This window comes from Argopecten irradians, chromosome 3 (genome assembly GCF_041381155.1).
Source record: "Argopecten irradians isolate NY chromosome 3, Ai_NY, whole genome shotgun sequence".
NCBI classification, from domain to species: domain Eukaryota; kingdom Metazoa; phylum Mollusca; class Bivalvia; order Pectinida; family Pectinidae; genus Argopecten; species Argopecten irradians.
Window position 1 is genome coordinate 27072611 of NC_091136.1, and position 19135 is coordinate 27091745.

Consider the following 19135-nt stretch of genomic DNA (forward strand, 5'->3'; position numbering starts at 1 on the left):
CTGGATTCAATTTCAATCATTGGATTCCAGTCCTATCGTATCCGCTTTGGATTCCCATGGAGATTGGACTCAAATTCTGTATTATGTTGTTAACGGAATGATGGAAGTAAAAATCAATAGCTCCAAGAAACTTCCCCATGCAGGAAGTTGTAATTTGAGTGTGAAATTGAGCTTGGCTTTGTACGAGCTCCACAAGTTAAGTTTGAAATCTCTAGAGACAAACATAGCATTGTCAAAGTCATCCATTATGTATTTTAGCGTTTGAACTCCGAAACTTCAAAATAAATAACTGTTTTGAGAATGGCTTCAAAAGTAAAATGTGTTCGCTGTTTGTCAGAGATATATGTGTTGCACATCGCGATGCATTTTGCTTTGAAATTAACTTTTGACAGATACTGCAGTTAGTTTTAATTACTTTTACATAATTATGTCGGTATGTAGTAATTAAAATAGACTCCATAACGACACCACAAAACAAAACAGTAATTAAACTCTCTGCCCGAATTACATCACCAAATATAGGTATTTAATGTTCGTTACTTTGCCCATTAACTCTTCTCGTCTATAAATCAAGTGTGAAACTCCATCATTATTTATTGCTTTTACCATTACAAACAATGGCTTTGCTGAAAATGCACTAAAAATGCTAAATACATGATCTGAGTTTCAGACATATCAAAGGCGATGCAGTTTTCAGGGCAATGTTTTAGAATGATGCAGATCACTAAACAATATTTTACAATTCAGGACCAGCACTATACATGTAATCATCAAACAGGGAGAAAATTCCATTAAAGATAATTGGTAATTCTAGAATTTTTCTAATTACTATTTTTTCCTGTATTTTTATGAATTACAAAAAAAAGAAATAATTGCTTATGAAAATGTACTGAATTTTTCATGACTATAAACATTATAATAGGAAATAATTAGTGACTTTTTATTGATGTTTCATCTTGCGTATACATATCTCATAAATACCTATAAGAATGAATATTACATAAATTCAAATGGAAGTTTCTAGACAACTCATTTTATTTTGCCAATCCAATAGTTTCTCTGTGAATTCTCGATGAAACAACAGTCTGATGAGAATGATAATACTATACATTTATATTGCTTCAATAAACAAAGAATAAGTCTGCTCGGAGCCCTGCTGATGCTACAGACAGTTAGACCTCGGTAGGCTTAGTCAAGTCATGGCTGTCAATATAAACGGTCAATGGCACCAATTGTCACGTCATACAAATATATCGTGAGCATGGTGTAATTAGATAAATCTGTCGTTCTTGGGAGACAAGGGAATTCAGAGGAGTCGATTAAGGTAATTTCTCAACCGACACAGCGACATTTATATAATGTCAACGGTATATCCCTAATACTACAGCTCACCAATCCAGCCTCAGTCTTATCCAATCAGAGTGTCTAATATATACCTTAAGCTGCTTGATTCTTGTCGTCTAAGCTGGCATATGATAATTACTAAGTTTGAGATAACTTAATGATATTCTTGGTGTCCATGACAAGACATTCTTATTCAAACCATTTAATTATAAGAATCCCTCAGTAATATATATCATACACTCAGTTAATTTCATGGGGATGACATTTTACCGCTTTCACATACAATTGCTATGATCGTAAAAGTTTGATCTGTGTAATTTTGAGAAATTGCTATATCTTAAATACCCTTATGGCCATGCCAGACCAGGAAAATTTAAACCTGATAAAATTTAATTTCAAGTCAAGAAAATTTTGTTCTATGTAAATAACTGGAATAGACAGTATCTTAAATTATGGAAAGAGACCCTTTTTTAAAATTGATTGCACCTATACTTATGCAAACATTTTGATGCACCAAAAAAGCTATCTGTGAAATTAAAATGATTTCAAAACAGTACCTAGTGATGATATAATACAAATTTTCCTTGTGAAATTACACTCCTGAAATTTTCCTATACATGTACAAGGAGTGTAGAGGTAAATGTAATCTTAACACTCTCAATCACAAATATATTAGATGCACCTGATGTTTACCCATAACTTCAAATTATTTTGATTAAAATTACAGTTGCAACAGCAAATGTCTATCAAATATTACAAACCCGTCAATATTATTCATCAACATCGACAGAAATATTGCAAGTTAGTCAAGCCCATATCATGATAATTTGATTTTACAACCGGAACTTCATTGGGAATTATGTGCAAATATAATTTTGTTTAAATGCACTATACCAAATGATATCCCATATTAGCCATAACATCATCGTGATAGTACACATGGGATACATAGCACTATTATGATACATTTTGAAGTGTTAGAATTAAACATTCTTTACAAACAATGGCCAAGTAAGCATTCCCTTTGATGTCTTTTCTAAGTGACCTTGATAAAAGAAGATGTGCTTTATGTGTTGTACAGCTTAATGCTAGATTGCACAGAATATATTGATTGTGCTTTGTTCTGTTTTAGTAAATTCATTTAAAACTGGGGCACTTGAAGAAGATAAATGTTCAAACAGATTGTTTAGTATATATCAGAAGAACCAAAGCATCTACGCGGCTCCAAATATAATTTCAGTCAAATGTCTTTGATCTGTATGTATTTTATAGAATATATATTTCAGATCATGAGAAAACTGAAATAGTGAAGTGCCTAACATACAAATGTAATACTATATACTTATTTATATCATCTACTTGATAGAATTAAAGACAGAGTATTTGAAAAAAAATTACCAGAAAATTAATACATGGCATCAACTCTTCTTATAATTATTAACAAGTCTATTCTCCACTTAATTTCTTCTTGAATGAAATATTCAGTCAGCCTATATGGAAACATTCAGCAGACAAGGTTTATAAGTTACATGAGTAGGATAATAAATCATATCCATCATTTTTACCAAAGTATATATGTAAAGGAAAACATTTGAATTTGGTCAAATACATAATGACAAACTGACTTATCAAAATTTTAAATACGATTTAGTTTAATGACTTTCACTGATCTTACCTGTATACAGACGGTAGCCCGCCTCTTCCTCTGGAATGCGATCCTGTAGCGGAAACATTTGAAGTTTGTCTGGAGTATAAGTACAGCTTCTCTCTTCCTCAGATAGTCTGTAAGAAAGGTCAACATATATCACTCACCACAATCATCACATAACTAACAATTTTATTCAGTAAACTTTGAACTGCTTTAAACTAGCAGGATTTAATGTCCATGACTTCATATGAAATCGGAATGTCATGCGATAAGATGGGACTGGAAAGGACACGACGCAATGTGAAGGGACACAAGAGACATGGGTAACACTGTATGTCCCCCATTTCATGGTAGGGGCATAAAACATGAATCATGGTTTTATATCACATTAACATCTAAGACAGATAATCAACCCTTGTTAACAGTTATCAAACATATAAACAATGTAGGTATAACACTTAAAATTAATGGAAAATTATCAATTAAATCCTAGGAGTTCATTACTGTCAGCAGCATATCACATACAGAATTGGTGACTTGCATGTTTGCTTTTCAGAAACAGATCACAAGAATGACCTTGGCTTATGCATTTATTGACTTGACCTATAATGACCTTGGATATAATGTAATTATTAATCTTACCGGTAGAATAGAATGACCCTGACTCATGCTTTAATTAAACTTGACTTTTATTGACCTTGACTTATGCTTTAATTAACCTTGACATTTATTGACCTTGACTTATGCTTTAATTAACCTTGGCCTTTATTGACGTTGAATTATACTTTAATTGACCTTAGCCTTTATTGGGACCTTGGATTATGCTTTAAATGACCTTGGCTTCAATTGACCTTGGCTGATGCTTTTATTGTCATTGGCCTTTATTTACGTTGAATTATACTTAAATTGACATTAGCCTTTATTGAGAACTTGGATTATGCTTTAAATGACCTTGGCTTTAATTGACCTTGGCCTTTATTGACCTTGTCTATCTATCTGAACATTGGTAGATGGTTGACTATAACTGAATGCCTTGTATTATCCAGACGGTCTGCTAGTCCTACATCACAAACTCTATAACAGGTACTACTTTAAACTGTGTAAAAGTAAACAGGAGGCTGTAATAACGGTTCCACTGACACAACACAAACCCTGTAGTTTCATTGCCATGAACTTCTACAAATCCTGAAAACCAGCACTTTCTGTCTGACTTTCTATAGATAACTCTTTTTTCTTTCAGAAATGGAAGATACAGCCAATTATAAACAGAAAATAAGCAAAGTCTTACATCGTACAGCTATTTATTTAGACTGCATATGTAAAATTGTGGATTGTATCTCACTATACATATATATTGTTAAACGACTTTGATACTATATATCTTGCATAGGAATTCTTTGGATCAATAAAGGGCTGGTCTACAACTGATATACCACCTTGGTCCTATTCAAATTTCAAGGTCTGAGATCAATGTTTCTGCATAAAACTGCAGAACTAATTCCGATAATGTCTTTCTTGAATAAAATGCTCCCCCGTAACATTCTACCTTGAGTAGTCAAGATTTCGCAATCTAAAAATTCATTCCAACACACTAAAAGAAAGGCGTAGGTTTGTCAGACAGACAGAAACTGTACACGTAAGCTTATCCAAAGTGTAATTTATGCTTTACCAAACAACTAAGATTTAAAACAGAATGGATGAGAATAGTGGTATTAAAAATAAAGATACTTAAGTATTATGACAATATGTATGACTCAGGACAAAATTTCTTCAACAAGTCATCAGTAAACTGCATTAAAAAAAGAAAGCTCCCTTTTAGAGATCATCAATAATGAAGAACGGAATCTTTTCCCCTGTTAATACTAAAGTAATGGAGATACATCGGCTGTCAGGAAATCACAAAAAAGAAAATCAGATAATGATGTGGTGTCTAAGTTAGACTTTGATGGCATCTGGAAAATATTCCTAGTATACTAGCTTACTGATGGTGAAATAAGGAGACAGTAGTTTAGTTTAATGTAACGGAAAGGCATTAGATTGATGGAAAATCTTAGGGGTGTCGCCTAATGATAACAGCAACAAGAGATGTATGATCATCATAATATACCAGTTATAGACAGTCTGAACAAGGCATCAAATTTTCGATATCTTCACCTTGTCAGATGCCATCCTGAAATAACTTTGATTTAATTTTGAGTTGTTACCCGTACATATCTAACATCTTGGTACCCAGTAAAACCTGCCTTAACAACCACATTTGCATCAAGACCACCTTATTATCGAGACCACTTTTTAAGGGTCCTAAATTGTCACAATTTGACCTGTGTATAAAGACAACTTTTCTTTGACTGTATATGGAATTGTTAGGAAGGAAAGGATAAGATAAAAAAGCTGGAACCCATTTATTCATAGATTGTGCTATCAACTTCAACAGATCAGCTAAAAATAGCTGGAATAGACATACTGAGCTGAATACATGTACAAGGTGTTACGTCCCGAGCTTATAAAAAGTGCGCATTTCGTCAGCAGATCTGTCGCTCAGCCTAACTTGAGAAGTTTGTTGTGTAATGTGAAAATCAATACTTGAGGCACATGGAGTGTCATCCATTGCAATCATGGTGTCCAGAAATCAATAGTAGTACAATGGGCTGTGGACTGGGAGGGTGAGCCCTCCATCATTTCAATATCCCTCTATCAAACACGAGCTCCCCAACACACACTCTCCTCACCGCATTTACGATGCCTCATATTAGGGATATATTGGACATATACAATGTATAAATTGGTTTTACTGTACAAGCTACTCCTGGGATAAGCTATACATGTGGTGTTATTATACTTTGAAGACCTTACAGTAATCTCTCAGACAAATCCAGCAACAATAACACTTACACTTCTCATAAAATAAAGTATTTGTCTCAAATAAGTGTATCATGACTGTATGTATAAGAAAATGGAACATTTGAATGATTCATTTGTTTCTGATGAGATTCTGTAATCTAACACAGGGACCATTATATAATTATTATACTATGGTATTTTGGTGTTATAGGGGTTCCTAAGACAGTGCATGTTACATTCTGTAGCTTTTCTATAGCATTAAAACTTCATAATCTGGCTATAAAAGAATAGAAAATTTCTCCATGATTGGATAAATTTTTGCAATCATGTCAATGTCCTGTATTACACTATGAAATTATTATCCTTTGAAAACTAGCTCCAGATAAAAGAAATTCAACAACAGACAGATGCGAAAACAAAATTCCTTTATTATCAAAATAATAAAGGAAATGAGAAATCCAGCAATTCCTCATTGCTTAAAATCTGAGATAAATACTATTACACTGAGATCAGTCAAACTATTTTTCATAAACTCAAACAGAAATTCCATCTTTCCTTTTTATTTTACGTGGGTGGGATGGTTAGGGTAAAGGGATTGTGTTTTGCTAACTCCCAAATGTTATTGTCTTTTTGGATTCCCAGTATTCACATAGATCTTGAGTAAACAGTGACCATAACACCAGAGTGACCATAGAGACTGACTGGTAATCACCACTGTACCATACATTACAACACACATACCAGCTCTATAGACCCCTAGACCTGTAGGTACAACCTTACCCAGACATGTGTGACCATAGAGACTGACTGGTAATCACCACTGTACCATACATTACAACACACATACCAGCTCTATAGACCCCTAGACCTGTAGGTACAACCTTACCCAGACATGTGTGACCATAGAGACTGACTGGTAATCACCACTGTACCATACATTACAACACACATACCAGCTCTATAGACCCCTAGACCTGTAGGTACAACCTTACCCAGACATGTGTGACCATAGAGACTGACTGGTAATCACCACTGTACCATACATTACAACACACATACCAGCTCTATAGACCCCTAGACCTGTAGGTACAACCTTACCCAGACATGTGTGACCATAGAGACTGACTGGTAATCACCACTGTACCATACATTACAACACACATACCAGCTCTATAGACCCCGAGACCTGTAGGTACAACCTTACCCAGACATGTGTGACCATAGAGACTGACTGGTAATCACCACTGTACCATACATTACAACACACATACCAGCTCTATAGACCCCTAGACCTGTAGGTACAACCTTACCCAGACATGTGTGACCATAGAGACTGACTGGTAATCACCACTGTACCATACATTACAACACACATACCATCTCTATAGACCCCTAGACCTGTAGGTACAACCTTACCCAGACATGTGTGACCATAGAGACTGACTGGTAATCACCACTGTACCATACATTACAACACACATACCAGCTCTGTAGACCCCGAGACCTGTAGGTACAACCTTACCCAGACATGTGTGACCATAGAGACTGACTGGTAATCACCACTGTACCATACATTACAACACACATACCAGCTCTGTAGACCCCGAGACCTGTAGGTACAACCTTACCCAGACATGTGTGACCATAGAGACTGACTGGTAATCACCACTGTACCATACATTACAACACACATACCATCTCTATAGACCCCTAGACCTGTAGGTACAACCTTACCCAGACATGTGTGACCATAGAGACTGACTGGTAATCACCACTGTACCATACATTACAACACACATACCAGCTCTGTAGACCCCGAGACCTGTAGGTACAACCTTACCCAGACATGTGTGACCATAGAGACTGACTGGTAATCACCACTGTACCATACATTACAACACACATACCAGCTCTGTAGACCCCGAGACCTGTAGGTACAACCTTACCCAGACATGTGTGACCATAGAGACTGACTGGTAATCACCACTGTACCATACATTAAAACACACATACCATCTCTATAGACCCCTAGACCTGTAGGTACAACCTTACCCAGACATGTGGGTCATCCGAGGACAACCAAGACATTAGGAGGCAGAAAGCAATTTGTGAGGGGAGAACAGAACAGACAATAAGGCAAGCAGCAGTAGACTACATTTAGATAAATTAGCCCTCAGTAGGTAGACCCCAAGGAGAAAACAGTTATACTAACAAAAGGTATCCTTCTGTTCATCCATTCTGAAAACTGTAATCTAATTTGTGGAGCTACTATGACAGAAACCTGTAGGAAGTCTTTACATCATGCTTTCTGATCCCAGATGAGGACACCGTCATGACTATAACACAGCTTTATAGGATACATGTCAAATATTGCTCTACATTGTACACATACGAATAGAGGACACAATTAAATATAAATTCATTTCTCATGAACACCAAGAAAGAAAACTGATTTTTTTAATGATTTTGTCGTGTTGTGTCAAAGAATCTATACACAATTTGAGACTCAAGCATCTAGCACTACTGCAAAGAGATACTGACCATGATGTTTTAAAATTTTTAGACAGTGAGTACGAAATAAGATTAATTTGATATCAATTTTAGTTAAAGAGCTGGATCCTTTATTCACATGTTGTGTGTAACTTACCGCGGCGACAGACAAAGCCACGCCACACAGTCTGGATCAGTAAGGCGTTTAGTTGTAGGAAGTGGAACCTTCTCTCCTCTAGGGGCTCGAACACAGAGTTTCTCATGAATACCTTCAAATAAATTCAAATAAATAAACAAATGTGTAAAAATACAATCAAAAGAAATAAGCTTTTGGAAATATTTAATCCATGAAGAATGACACAAGTACAGAGGAGTTGTGTCCCTTGAAGGGTTATGGTGAACTACAATAACAGAACCAGAATCAAGCAGTGGGACTAGATGGCTAGATTAGCAGATATAGAATGATCCTTCAAGATAAATACACAAGTGTTGTGTCCCTTTATAAATTTTTTTTGGCAACAAAAGCTACACAATTGGATCCACCAACTGGAAATAGACTGTTTATGAGACTCTTTACCAAGATTTTCAAGATCAGTATAGCTGTAGGCCGAAGATGATAATGCTTGAAATGATGCATTATGAAATCAAACAAAATAGTGTGAATGTACAAACTTACATGCTTCATGAGCTAGACATATTGCGATGTTTTGTTAATGATAAATGTTTCAAAATTTGTCTATAAAACAGATAAGTCATATAGCTATACCAATATATGGGACCTAACTCTTGTTTATACCAGTGCGTGCGAGTGATTACCTGTGACTTTCCAACCTGCCACTCGGTACATGGGAGGTTGAGAACATTGAGGATGTTCTTGACCTGAATTCGAGGGTCCTCAGGATTATCCTGCTTTTTTAGTAAACACCCATACTTCTCTAAGAATGTCTCCACTGGAACATGGACTGGGTATCCCTACAATAAAGGAACAAATGTACTTGTATTCATGATTATGGTTCAAAAAGCAATGCCTGTGATTTCGAGAATTTATTCTCTAAATAACATGATCTAAGTAGATATTACAAGAAAATTTGACAGCACCAAATAGAGTATGATGACACAGTTACGTGCAAATATTTTTTTCTTCAAATATACTTATTAAAACAAGCACTTTTCATTTCAGAAGCAGTTATGTATGTCAAAATAACATATAATAATCTAAACCAAAGTTTCAGGACAAAGCCATAAAGACAGAATAGCATGTTTCAGGACAAAGCCATAAAAATTGAATAGCATTAACACAGTATGAACCCATCAGGCATTAATAAGAGAATACTAATGGTAGCTGTTACAAAGACAGACTGGTATATCTTACCTCGCGTTTGATACGGATGATATCCAGCATACCAGAGTAGCTAAGCTGTGTGAGCACCTCCTCATCTACATAGTTGTCAGGCTTCTTACCAGCATTGGGCTTCAGACATCTCACATACCTATAACAATAGCAACTTTAACAGTGACATGCTGCACTGACGAATATTTATGAACGTCTGTGATTCTAGACTTAAAGAAAGAGTACAGTACATAAATGTCCTGAGATACTGAGGTATACTTTTTATTTGCTTAGAAATCTAAGCCACAAAAATATAATATAGCAATCATGAATTTCTTAGAGAGGCAAAACATGTTATATTACTTATACTGGAATCGTAAAAGAGTTGGCTTTCCTCATGATATACTAAATACTGTCAGATTTTCTAGTCACACTCCCAGTTGAATCAGAACATGCCTACAAGTAATCAATTTTCATTTTGCTAACTAAACTACACAGTATTCTGTAATATTTGTTCTGTACCATGGGTTTGTGAGATGGAGAATGTCAACAAGGGCAGACAACTGGTGTTTGAATGTATCCCCAACGGTTGGCTTTCCTCGTGATGTACGAGATATTGTCTGTCTACCACCCAGATCTTCTAGTCGCACTCCCAGTAGATCCTGCAACAACAACATAACACTAGCTTAGGCCTAAAACCCATACACTACAGTGATTTAGTAGAGCAGCAAAATTTGTTACTGGAAACCTCATCATCTTTACATGTACAATATTTTACGGTCTCTTTATTTTCATCATCTTCACAAATAGATATATTGATGATCAAGGCACTTACTGTGAAATGATTTGATTTGTATCTCCTGAAAAGCAGTTTACAACACATTACTTATTATACTGGAATACAATAGTAGATGTAACTGTTTTTACTGTAATAAGAAAAGTTTAAGATGATGAAAATCAACACGATTCAGCAGAAAAAAAAGCTTTACTGTATACTATTATATTTATCATTTGATCTTTACTTGGCAGACAATGTGTTTTCACGAAATCTCCTTAATAAGGAGTCCTTATCAAATTTTCACTGACATTTTACTTGTTTTCTTTTCAAGAGTGTGACACATGACACTAAGGTTGTTGGAATATCTAATATGACTTACCTGGAACCTTGTGAGATCCTCTACAAAAGCATTGTTTGAGTTGTACATGAGTTCAAATAGTTGATCCTGTTGTGTATCTTTGTTCTTGTCAAGGAAGCCCTGGGCACGGTACCGCACCACGCCCGCGTAGTGTCGTACGCCAAATTCCACCTCCCATGTCCGTCGGTCTTTACCCTTGATATAACACGAATGGTTCTCAAAGGCCTCGTGCTGCTTTAACAGGTATGACTTATCAGAACCCTACAAAAAGAAAATAAATCAGTGATAGTTCAGGTAGTACTCATATCCAACAATTCTCAAGTTAAATGTTAATAAAAGATTCTATTATCTCTTTAAACTTGGATTTTAATTTGATTTTATTACCTTGTGCTTAATAATAAAACAAAATAAAACTTTATCTTTTTGGTGTATCACATTTTAGAGATCATTTAGAGCTGAGTCACTTTAATTATAGCTGATAATTTAGGATTATAGATAAAGTATATGAACAAAAAATGAGTAAACATAACTGCTTGATTTCATGGTGTTTTTTTTCCTTTCAAATCTTACAAACAGAAAATATCCATGCAAGGGGAGACAACACCTAGCTATGTGTAGAGCTCCAACTCACCTGAGGAAATCTACACTCTTCATCCAAGATCTTGAGTATACACCGTGGAGGCTGTGGAATAAACAGATCGATATAGTCATAAGTGAACAAATCAGCCATAGTTTATACAGCTGTGTATATATCATGTTTATCATAATGTAAAAGGATATTTCACGGAGAATTAAAACAAAACTATGTGAGCTCCTATACCTAAACAAGTAACTCACAAATACAAAGTAATCACACAACTTATTAATACTTCCATTTAGAGTGAGGACTCAGAAATATGTGTATAAATTCTCATATTCTTTCAGCCTCTCTGTCCGACACAATATGCACCACAGAACAATGATTTCATTAAATTGTAACTTACTTTCTCCAACAGTTCCACACATTCTGTGTTATCAGTAAAGGTGATGTGTGAGAATGATATTTCCTCTTCATTATACTGTAAAACAAAAAAATAAAACAAAATTCATTGTAACAGTAATGTACATAAAGTGTGAATGTGGAAATCCTTTACATGATAGGGGATTAACACAAGCTAATTGTGCAATTGATTTATTAAGAAAATTTCCCAGGTGCATAATATTTGATGAATATTTAAACTATATTGCATAAAATAATAACAACACTTAATATTTCCACATGCATATCATAAAATTAAACACTTGCAAATATATCTACGTTAACAGTAAATAGATCTGAAGATTTTCCGAAAAATGACATTTGTAGAAATATTAAAGGCTTACTAATAATTGTTCTTATAAATTATTTGGATGTTTTGATTATCATATTCACAATTTTAAATCTAAATATTAGTTACATAATCTATATGCATCTGGCAGTATTCCATGATATGAAAATAGTCAATAATGAGGATTAAACACGATCAGTATTCTGTAAATAAATTGTCTGGCTATGGGATACCATCTATATTTGGTCTTCTACACATACCAGTTCTTGCTCCAAGGCAAATACATAGTGGTTGAAGAATCTATGGAGTTTCTCGTTTGTGTAGTTGATGCAGAGCTGTTCAAAGCTGTTTGTCTGTGAAAATGAAAAGAATCAATATGTTAGCTAAACAACATGACATATGCCACAATGTACCAAACTAAATATGTATCTTCTGATATGTCGGCTGATGCGTTTCCCTAAAAGTACAGAATTTTACTTTTCCACATTAACTTAACCAAAATCAAGATACTGTAGTTTTCTGACAGTTGTATAATGTCAGATGTGTTGATAGTGATCTATGGTCAATTTTGAATGAAGTGTCTCTGACTTGTCACACACAAAAGTTACCTGTAAGTGAGAAGGTTTTTGCCAATTTTCAAAGACCAGACATATATTTTGCTAGTCATCTTTATAAACGGCAGTGTTCCTGATATGTTTTTTTATACATGCTAGACTTATAAAATGTCCACGACCAACAGAACAATGTCTCAGATAGCTATATAGGGGCTTGTCAAAATAATGTTTTATGGTGTCTTATAGACAACACTATATGTTGTCATGTTAATACAATAAGTAAAACACATTCTACCCATATGTTCACATGCAACTGAATCTCAATGACAAAATTATCATATTTATTAGAGATATCAGTCAGCTACATATAAATGTTTTTAAATTAGTTAAAATCGACTTGAAACTGTACTTGTAATACGACTTTTGAAACAAACCTGAAAATTTTCAAATCCAAAGATATCCAGTACCCCGAGGAACTTGGTCTGGTGTTGGCCGGGATTGGTACACTTGTTGATAGCATCCACCAGCCACGCAAACGTGCGGGAGTACAGAGCCTTGGCCATTGCATGGCGATTCTCACTAGCCTGTCAAACACAACATCTATATATAACATATTAATCATATAATTCATATATTAATTTCTCACTTTTGAATCTGATTTATTTCTTTACCTTTTTTCATTATGGTTATTCCTTTTGCATATTTTGTTCATTGGGGTTGGAGACGGGATGTGTTTGGACACATTACAACAACTTGCTGCCCTCTATCTCTGGGTCACAGTTCATTGGTACTGACTACAGGTTGGTGTTTTTCTCCAGGTACTCCAGCATTCCTCTATCTCCTTAACCTGACACATCATGTATAATGACCCTGGCTTTTATATTTAAAGACAATCCACCGCTGACACAGCATTAATGATACTAATCATTTGAACAATAACGAATGTATAATCATGTTTATATGTGTTTAATTAACACAGAAATACATATAAAATAATATATTTTGTTTTTGGTGCATGCAAAATCAGTACTTATATGGCATGGTGTCATGGATTTTCTGCCATTTCATCATTACAACATGATATGTAGTGTTTATCTCACATGCTAACTTAATAAATTTTTAATAAAACTAAACAGAAAATAATTGATCGATTTTACATGTTTGGTTTTCTGTTTGTTTCACAAAGTGCCAGAACCTTTCAAATTCCTCCATCATTTTTTTTAACTTTCAAAAGGGCTTGGTTTATTTGTGGCTTGTGTCCCATTAACATGTTTAACTTAAAGTCAATAAGTGAGGTTTAATGGTTTATTTGTGCCTGATGTACAACAAGTCGGTGAAAGCGGAGTTTGATGTTGTAACATAAATCATTAAAAGCAAAAGCAATAGTCTTTGGTTGAAAGCTTCACACTTTGCAGAGAGCTTCCAGCACTTTCAGTCATTATATATATATGTTATGAATGACCTTCATTACTGCACATGGCAAAAGACTGTTTATGTATAAATACTATGATTGTCAACAGTTTTCAATCAACATCATCAAATATCACAGCCTGCCTTGTAAGTTAAACATTTTCCACTTAGGGCACCATGACCTCCCACTTGGCTTCCATGCTCCTATGTGAACATTATACATTTATCCTATAAGATCTAGGTACTTGGCTGTTAATACACTCGGTGACACAAGTGAGACCAGACACCACACCTTACATACTGTCAACCCTGTATTATATACCATGTATAAAGTGGACACTTGTGAGGCTGCAGTCCATCCCTAATTGATCCTAAAGAGATCCATAAAGGAATGTTCATGTACAAACTGAGAGTGTAAGCCACAAACTACCTAATACTTGTGATTTACAGTGCCTCATACTTAGTGCACTACGACTTAATCAAACACCAATTATGGTTGCAAAACACTATAGAAAATGTGTAAAAATATTGCGAATGATGCTGATAATTATCTAAGTCTTCACTGTACAAGTTATGCTTTCAGAGATTTTATTATCTGATCTAACCAGCTATTTTACTAAGATCATGATCACTACAAGGTTTTTTTACCAAAGGGAAACAACTCTGTTCTAAATGGAAATCTTGATAGAATTGCATCCTTAGCAGATGTAAAACTATTGATCAAATACCAGATATTCAAAATATTGATGAAAATTGAAGTTCTATATATATTTAAAGATATGTTATAATTACATGAATGTAAAATGTAACTCAATTCTAACTCTATTCCACTATGATTAACAGCGACCTTGACCTCGGAAAGTTACCTCCATGACAACATAACCTATCTTCCACTTCCTCTATCTGCCTTATCTACAGGAAGAGTAAACTAACATAAGATCCAGAGAGAAAGCCATGGGAGATAGCAGCAATAAAATGAAGATCCCAGAGAGAAAGCCACGGGAGATAGCAGCAATAAAATAAAGATTCCAGAGCTGTAAAACACCTAGTCTATCAGTGAGTGATGAAAAATAAACTACAGCTTGAAGTTTTAATTTGGTATAGTATTGTAACGTGTTCTGTGTTGACTAACCAGAACTACCCTGACCCCATTAGGTAGGAGTGACCCCAGGCTGACATTGAACAGAGACAACAACTCTGCCTGGTGCCTCCTCTGGTCTGTGTCACAGCAACTACGACTGTCATCATTTACATAATGTTCAGAGAATTTCTTCCCTAAAATATGTAAATCTTTCCATTGTTATCTTCATTTGAAAGGAAAAGATGATGGTAATTGAAAACACATTTCCACAAGTCATGGAGAAATCTAATAATTTGCTGTGTTATTATGAGTTATTACAAGATAACACCTCGGTTATTTACAAAACTTTGTCATATCTTATCCTTACTGTAACAAGTTTTGACTAAATTTAAGTTTATTGTTATTATTGATACATAGATCTGATGGCGTCTGATTATCCCGACTCTGACAGCTGAACAGAAGACAATTAGATCACCAAGAATTACAGTTGATGAAGCTATTTTGTATATATATACCCCCCATCCCAACTCCTAACATTATTTCGAGGTGTTATATATTAATGATGGCAGGTGAGCTGATCAATCTAAACCTGTAGAGTGCCTAAAACTAGAGCGACTATCATTGAACAGTAAAACTTATATTTATTTATATTGATTTAAGCTTCTCCATAGGAACCTTTGGTTTGTTTTGATTATTTTTTTAATGTCCTATTAATAGGAATATTATAAGGATGTGCTAAGTTTAGATGGTGCAGGAAAGCCAGAAAACCATCTACCTGCAGTCTGTACCTTGCAACTACCCTACATAGGATTCAAATTCATGACCCAGAGGAGGAGGGCTTATGGTAATTTGTTTGGACATCTTAACCATTCGGCCACAGAAGAACCATGAATAGTACCTGATACCCTGTACTTTAGCTAATGACAAACCCTTGAATCTATACCTACCTCCTGGAACCTGTAGGGTATACTGGTCACAGTTCCTCGCACCTGGATCTGTCTGAAAAGTAAAGCTTTGGTAAGATCCTCAGGAACGAAACCTAACATTTCACAGATCGTGTTGAGGACACCGGCATCCTCCTCCAATACTTCGCTTCCTTCACCCTCCACCACATCGCAAAACCGCAGGTTACCTAGCAACAGGATGGAGGATAGCACCGAGTATATCCCGTTGGACATTTGCTGGGGAATGTTGAGAACGTTCATGGCCAGTCGAAGCCGGTCAAACATGGTCAAATCATTGACGCCATTAAGTACATAGCAGCCACTTTGGTTGAGGTAGGCATAACTTTCCACTGCTTGTATGTGAAACTGTTCTTTGAGGTCAGGTGCTGCCTGTGCAGCCGCGATAAACTGGTAGAACACATGATAGTTCCGTTCATTTGGGGACTGGAATGTGATCCGGGACTGTTCCAGCAAATAGTCCTGTACGATACAACCCTTAATCTGGCACGAATCATCAAAACACACTTGCATAAATTTTCCAAATCTGCTGGAGTTGTCATTTCGCACTGTCTTGGCATTACCTGTGGAAGAGAAGAAGAAAACATTCTTAAATGATATCAGTACTCTTCAAAGACAAAGACTTACAAACAAAAGTAACATAAGAATGCAAAACAGTACAAGGTTTGTAAAATTTCTCATATTTGGTTTATATTGTTTCTTATGTCCTATCAACAGCCACATTTCTTTGAAAGTGAATGTGCCAGGTTTTAAAGAATGCTGGAGTAGCTTAATGTGTACAAGTAATGCATATAAAACTCCTAATATATGGTTTGAGTTTTACTTCAGACTCAATTGAATGAGATCAATAAATCTGCATCCACCAAAACAAGCAGGCATGCACAACACCCTGCTTTAAAGTAATTTCAGAAGTGGACAAGAATATCAAAACAATCCTTGTTTTTGAATACACATAAGAAGTCTATATTGAAACAAAAAGGGGCCATATAAGGACAGTATGCAGTATACAGTGTAACCTGTCAAAACTGATCCTTGTCTAATCAGGATTATCTATTCTGGCTTAATTGTATGGCAATTTCCTTCTTAATCATAGCAAACAAATCCTGTATTATCCAGAAACCTGTCAAATATACTGGTCCCAATGACAAGTTTTACTATATATCCATGGTCAAAGAAGTAATATCAACAGGATTTTCCAGATGACACAGGATCCTATCAAACGCAAGTCTGTAGGATACTAATTACTTCAAATGGTATCCATACATGTAAGAAAATAATTCCTTTTCTTTGATATGTATACCACTCCTCTTTGATATATATATACCACTCCTAATACAGTAATCTATAAAGAGGTTCACTAACTTTGTGTTTAGAACATAAAATTAATATAGATGTAGGAGTGTGATAGTCACAGCATCCAACCCAATAAATGTAAGTTAGTGATGTACCTGATTGATGATTTGGATAAGCAATAGTAAGCGTAGTAAGATCAATCAAGGTTCCACTTAACAACAACAGCCTTAGGGGGTAGATATCCTACACATAAAATAATCAGGAACATACACCAGGTATCATATCCTCATCAGATCTAGTCGAGTGTAGGAGTAGCTATAACTAACTTCATATTAAAATTTGAAAGAGGGCCAAAGCTTTTTAATACACAATGATTTCCTCAAAACCATCTCCATTGATCATGACTGGAAATATTATTAAGCCGTTAAATGTTTACTGATGAATTAATGTATAAATTATCATTTTGTTCCATTCTAATTTGAATACAGCTGTATTTGACGGTATTTTTTGCTATTCCAATTTATGCCAGTTTTTGTTGTGTATCATTACGGTAACCAGAACCGTCAATTCAAATTAAAAATGTCCATGCAATGGTCTGCTCACATAAACATCATCGAATAGGGAAAACTAAAAAAAAAACACAAAGTTTTCTATAAGATAACCATCACTGCAGGCTTTAATTTATTAAATTTTTAAACATTGACTACGTTAGCAATACAGGCTTTAATTAATTTACTTATTTAAAGTTTTAAACAAAGACTAAGTCAGCTTTGTCATTTTTGCTACCAATGGGATCAACCACATGATTGTACCTCTAAATTGAAATTTAAAAGTAAGATGATTCATGATCAGGATTGGGTTTATCCTTCACATAGGATATGACATCTAGGAAAGATGTCATTCAAGCATGTCTTGTCCTAGATCCATAAACTTCCTGGTCAGATGAGTCGAGGTCACACCGGTCAAGTGGTGTCCAGTCAATGAATGTCAACACACCTACCATATAGCACCTGGCACAGCCTGTAGTGTATGTCCCCACAGAGTTATATGGACTACATATTATTTGTACGATTTATGATTTAGGTCAAGTGATCAGGAACACAAATCAATACAAATAGGACGACTTATGATGCAACGGAAATAACATACAAGTACTTAGTTTATATTTGTAACCAACGAATTGTTAGGACTCAGAAAGTCCCATGGACTAAGTTTGCCATTTCTTCTGTTTGATTACATTTAAGGATGTGCCAGGTTTAGGAAGTGGAGGAAAGCCAAAGTACTTAAAGAAAAACCACTGTCCACTTTATCACATGAGATTCAAACACAGAGGTGGAAGGCTTGTGGTAATATGTCAGGACATGCTAACCATGCTCCCACTGCAGTCCAATTTGCTCTGAAGTTTGCAAACCAAAATGAATCACTTCATTTTGAGGCTCCTCTGAAGAATATAAGAACTAAAGGTGTATTTTTTCAGGAGTTTTACTCAAAAACAAAAATAATCAACATAATGTCATCAGATATGTATCAATACTTAATCAAATTATTTAAAATGATTATCTAAGCATCGTTGTTTCTTTCCCATGGAAATTAAAAACAAAAGAATTGTATTTTTTCTTTATAATATTAGATTAAATGTGGTACTACCTCTTTAACATGTTACATGGAGGGGGTGTTTATAGAAAGTGAACAGGAAACAGTACCAGACCTTCTAACAAAACAGGAAATGACTACTCTCT

The 19135-nt window shown here is 35.1% G+C and overlaps 1 protein-coding gene across 13 annotated transcripts in view; it reads right to left on the minus strand.

Annotated features, from left to right (window-relative positions):
• Positions 1-19135, minus strand: part of LOC138318038 (myosin-I heavy chain-like) — an 84592-nt gene that overhangs the window by 38362 nt on the left and 27095 nt on the right. For all 13 annotated transcript variants that reach the window (XR_011207833.1, XM_069260077.1, XM_069260080.1 and 10 more), the window contains exons 6-16: positions 16089-16666; positions 13085-13234; positions 12357-12449; positions 11773-11847; positions 11421-11471; positions 10811-11050; positions 10176-10315; positions 9696-9813; positions 9140-9295; positions 8481-8592; positions 3020-3126 (exon numbers count right to left, since the gene is read on the minus strand). Coding sequence is in view for 12 of the 13 variants with exons in the window: in XM_069260077.1 (XP_069116178.1) it covers positions 3020-3126; positions 8481-8592; positions 9140-9295; positions 9696-9813; positions 10176-10315; positions 10811-11050; positions 11421-11471; positions 11773-11847; positions 12357-12449; positions 13085-13234; positions 16089-16666 (1820 nt within the window). In the remaining variant the exon portion in view is untranslated. The remainder of the gene's footprint in view (positions 1-3019; positions 3127-8480; positions 8593-9139; positions 9296-9695; positions 9814-10175; positions 10316-10810; positions 11051-11420; positions 11472-11772; positions 11848-12356; positions 12450-13084; positions 13235-16088; positions 16667-19135) is intronic.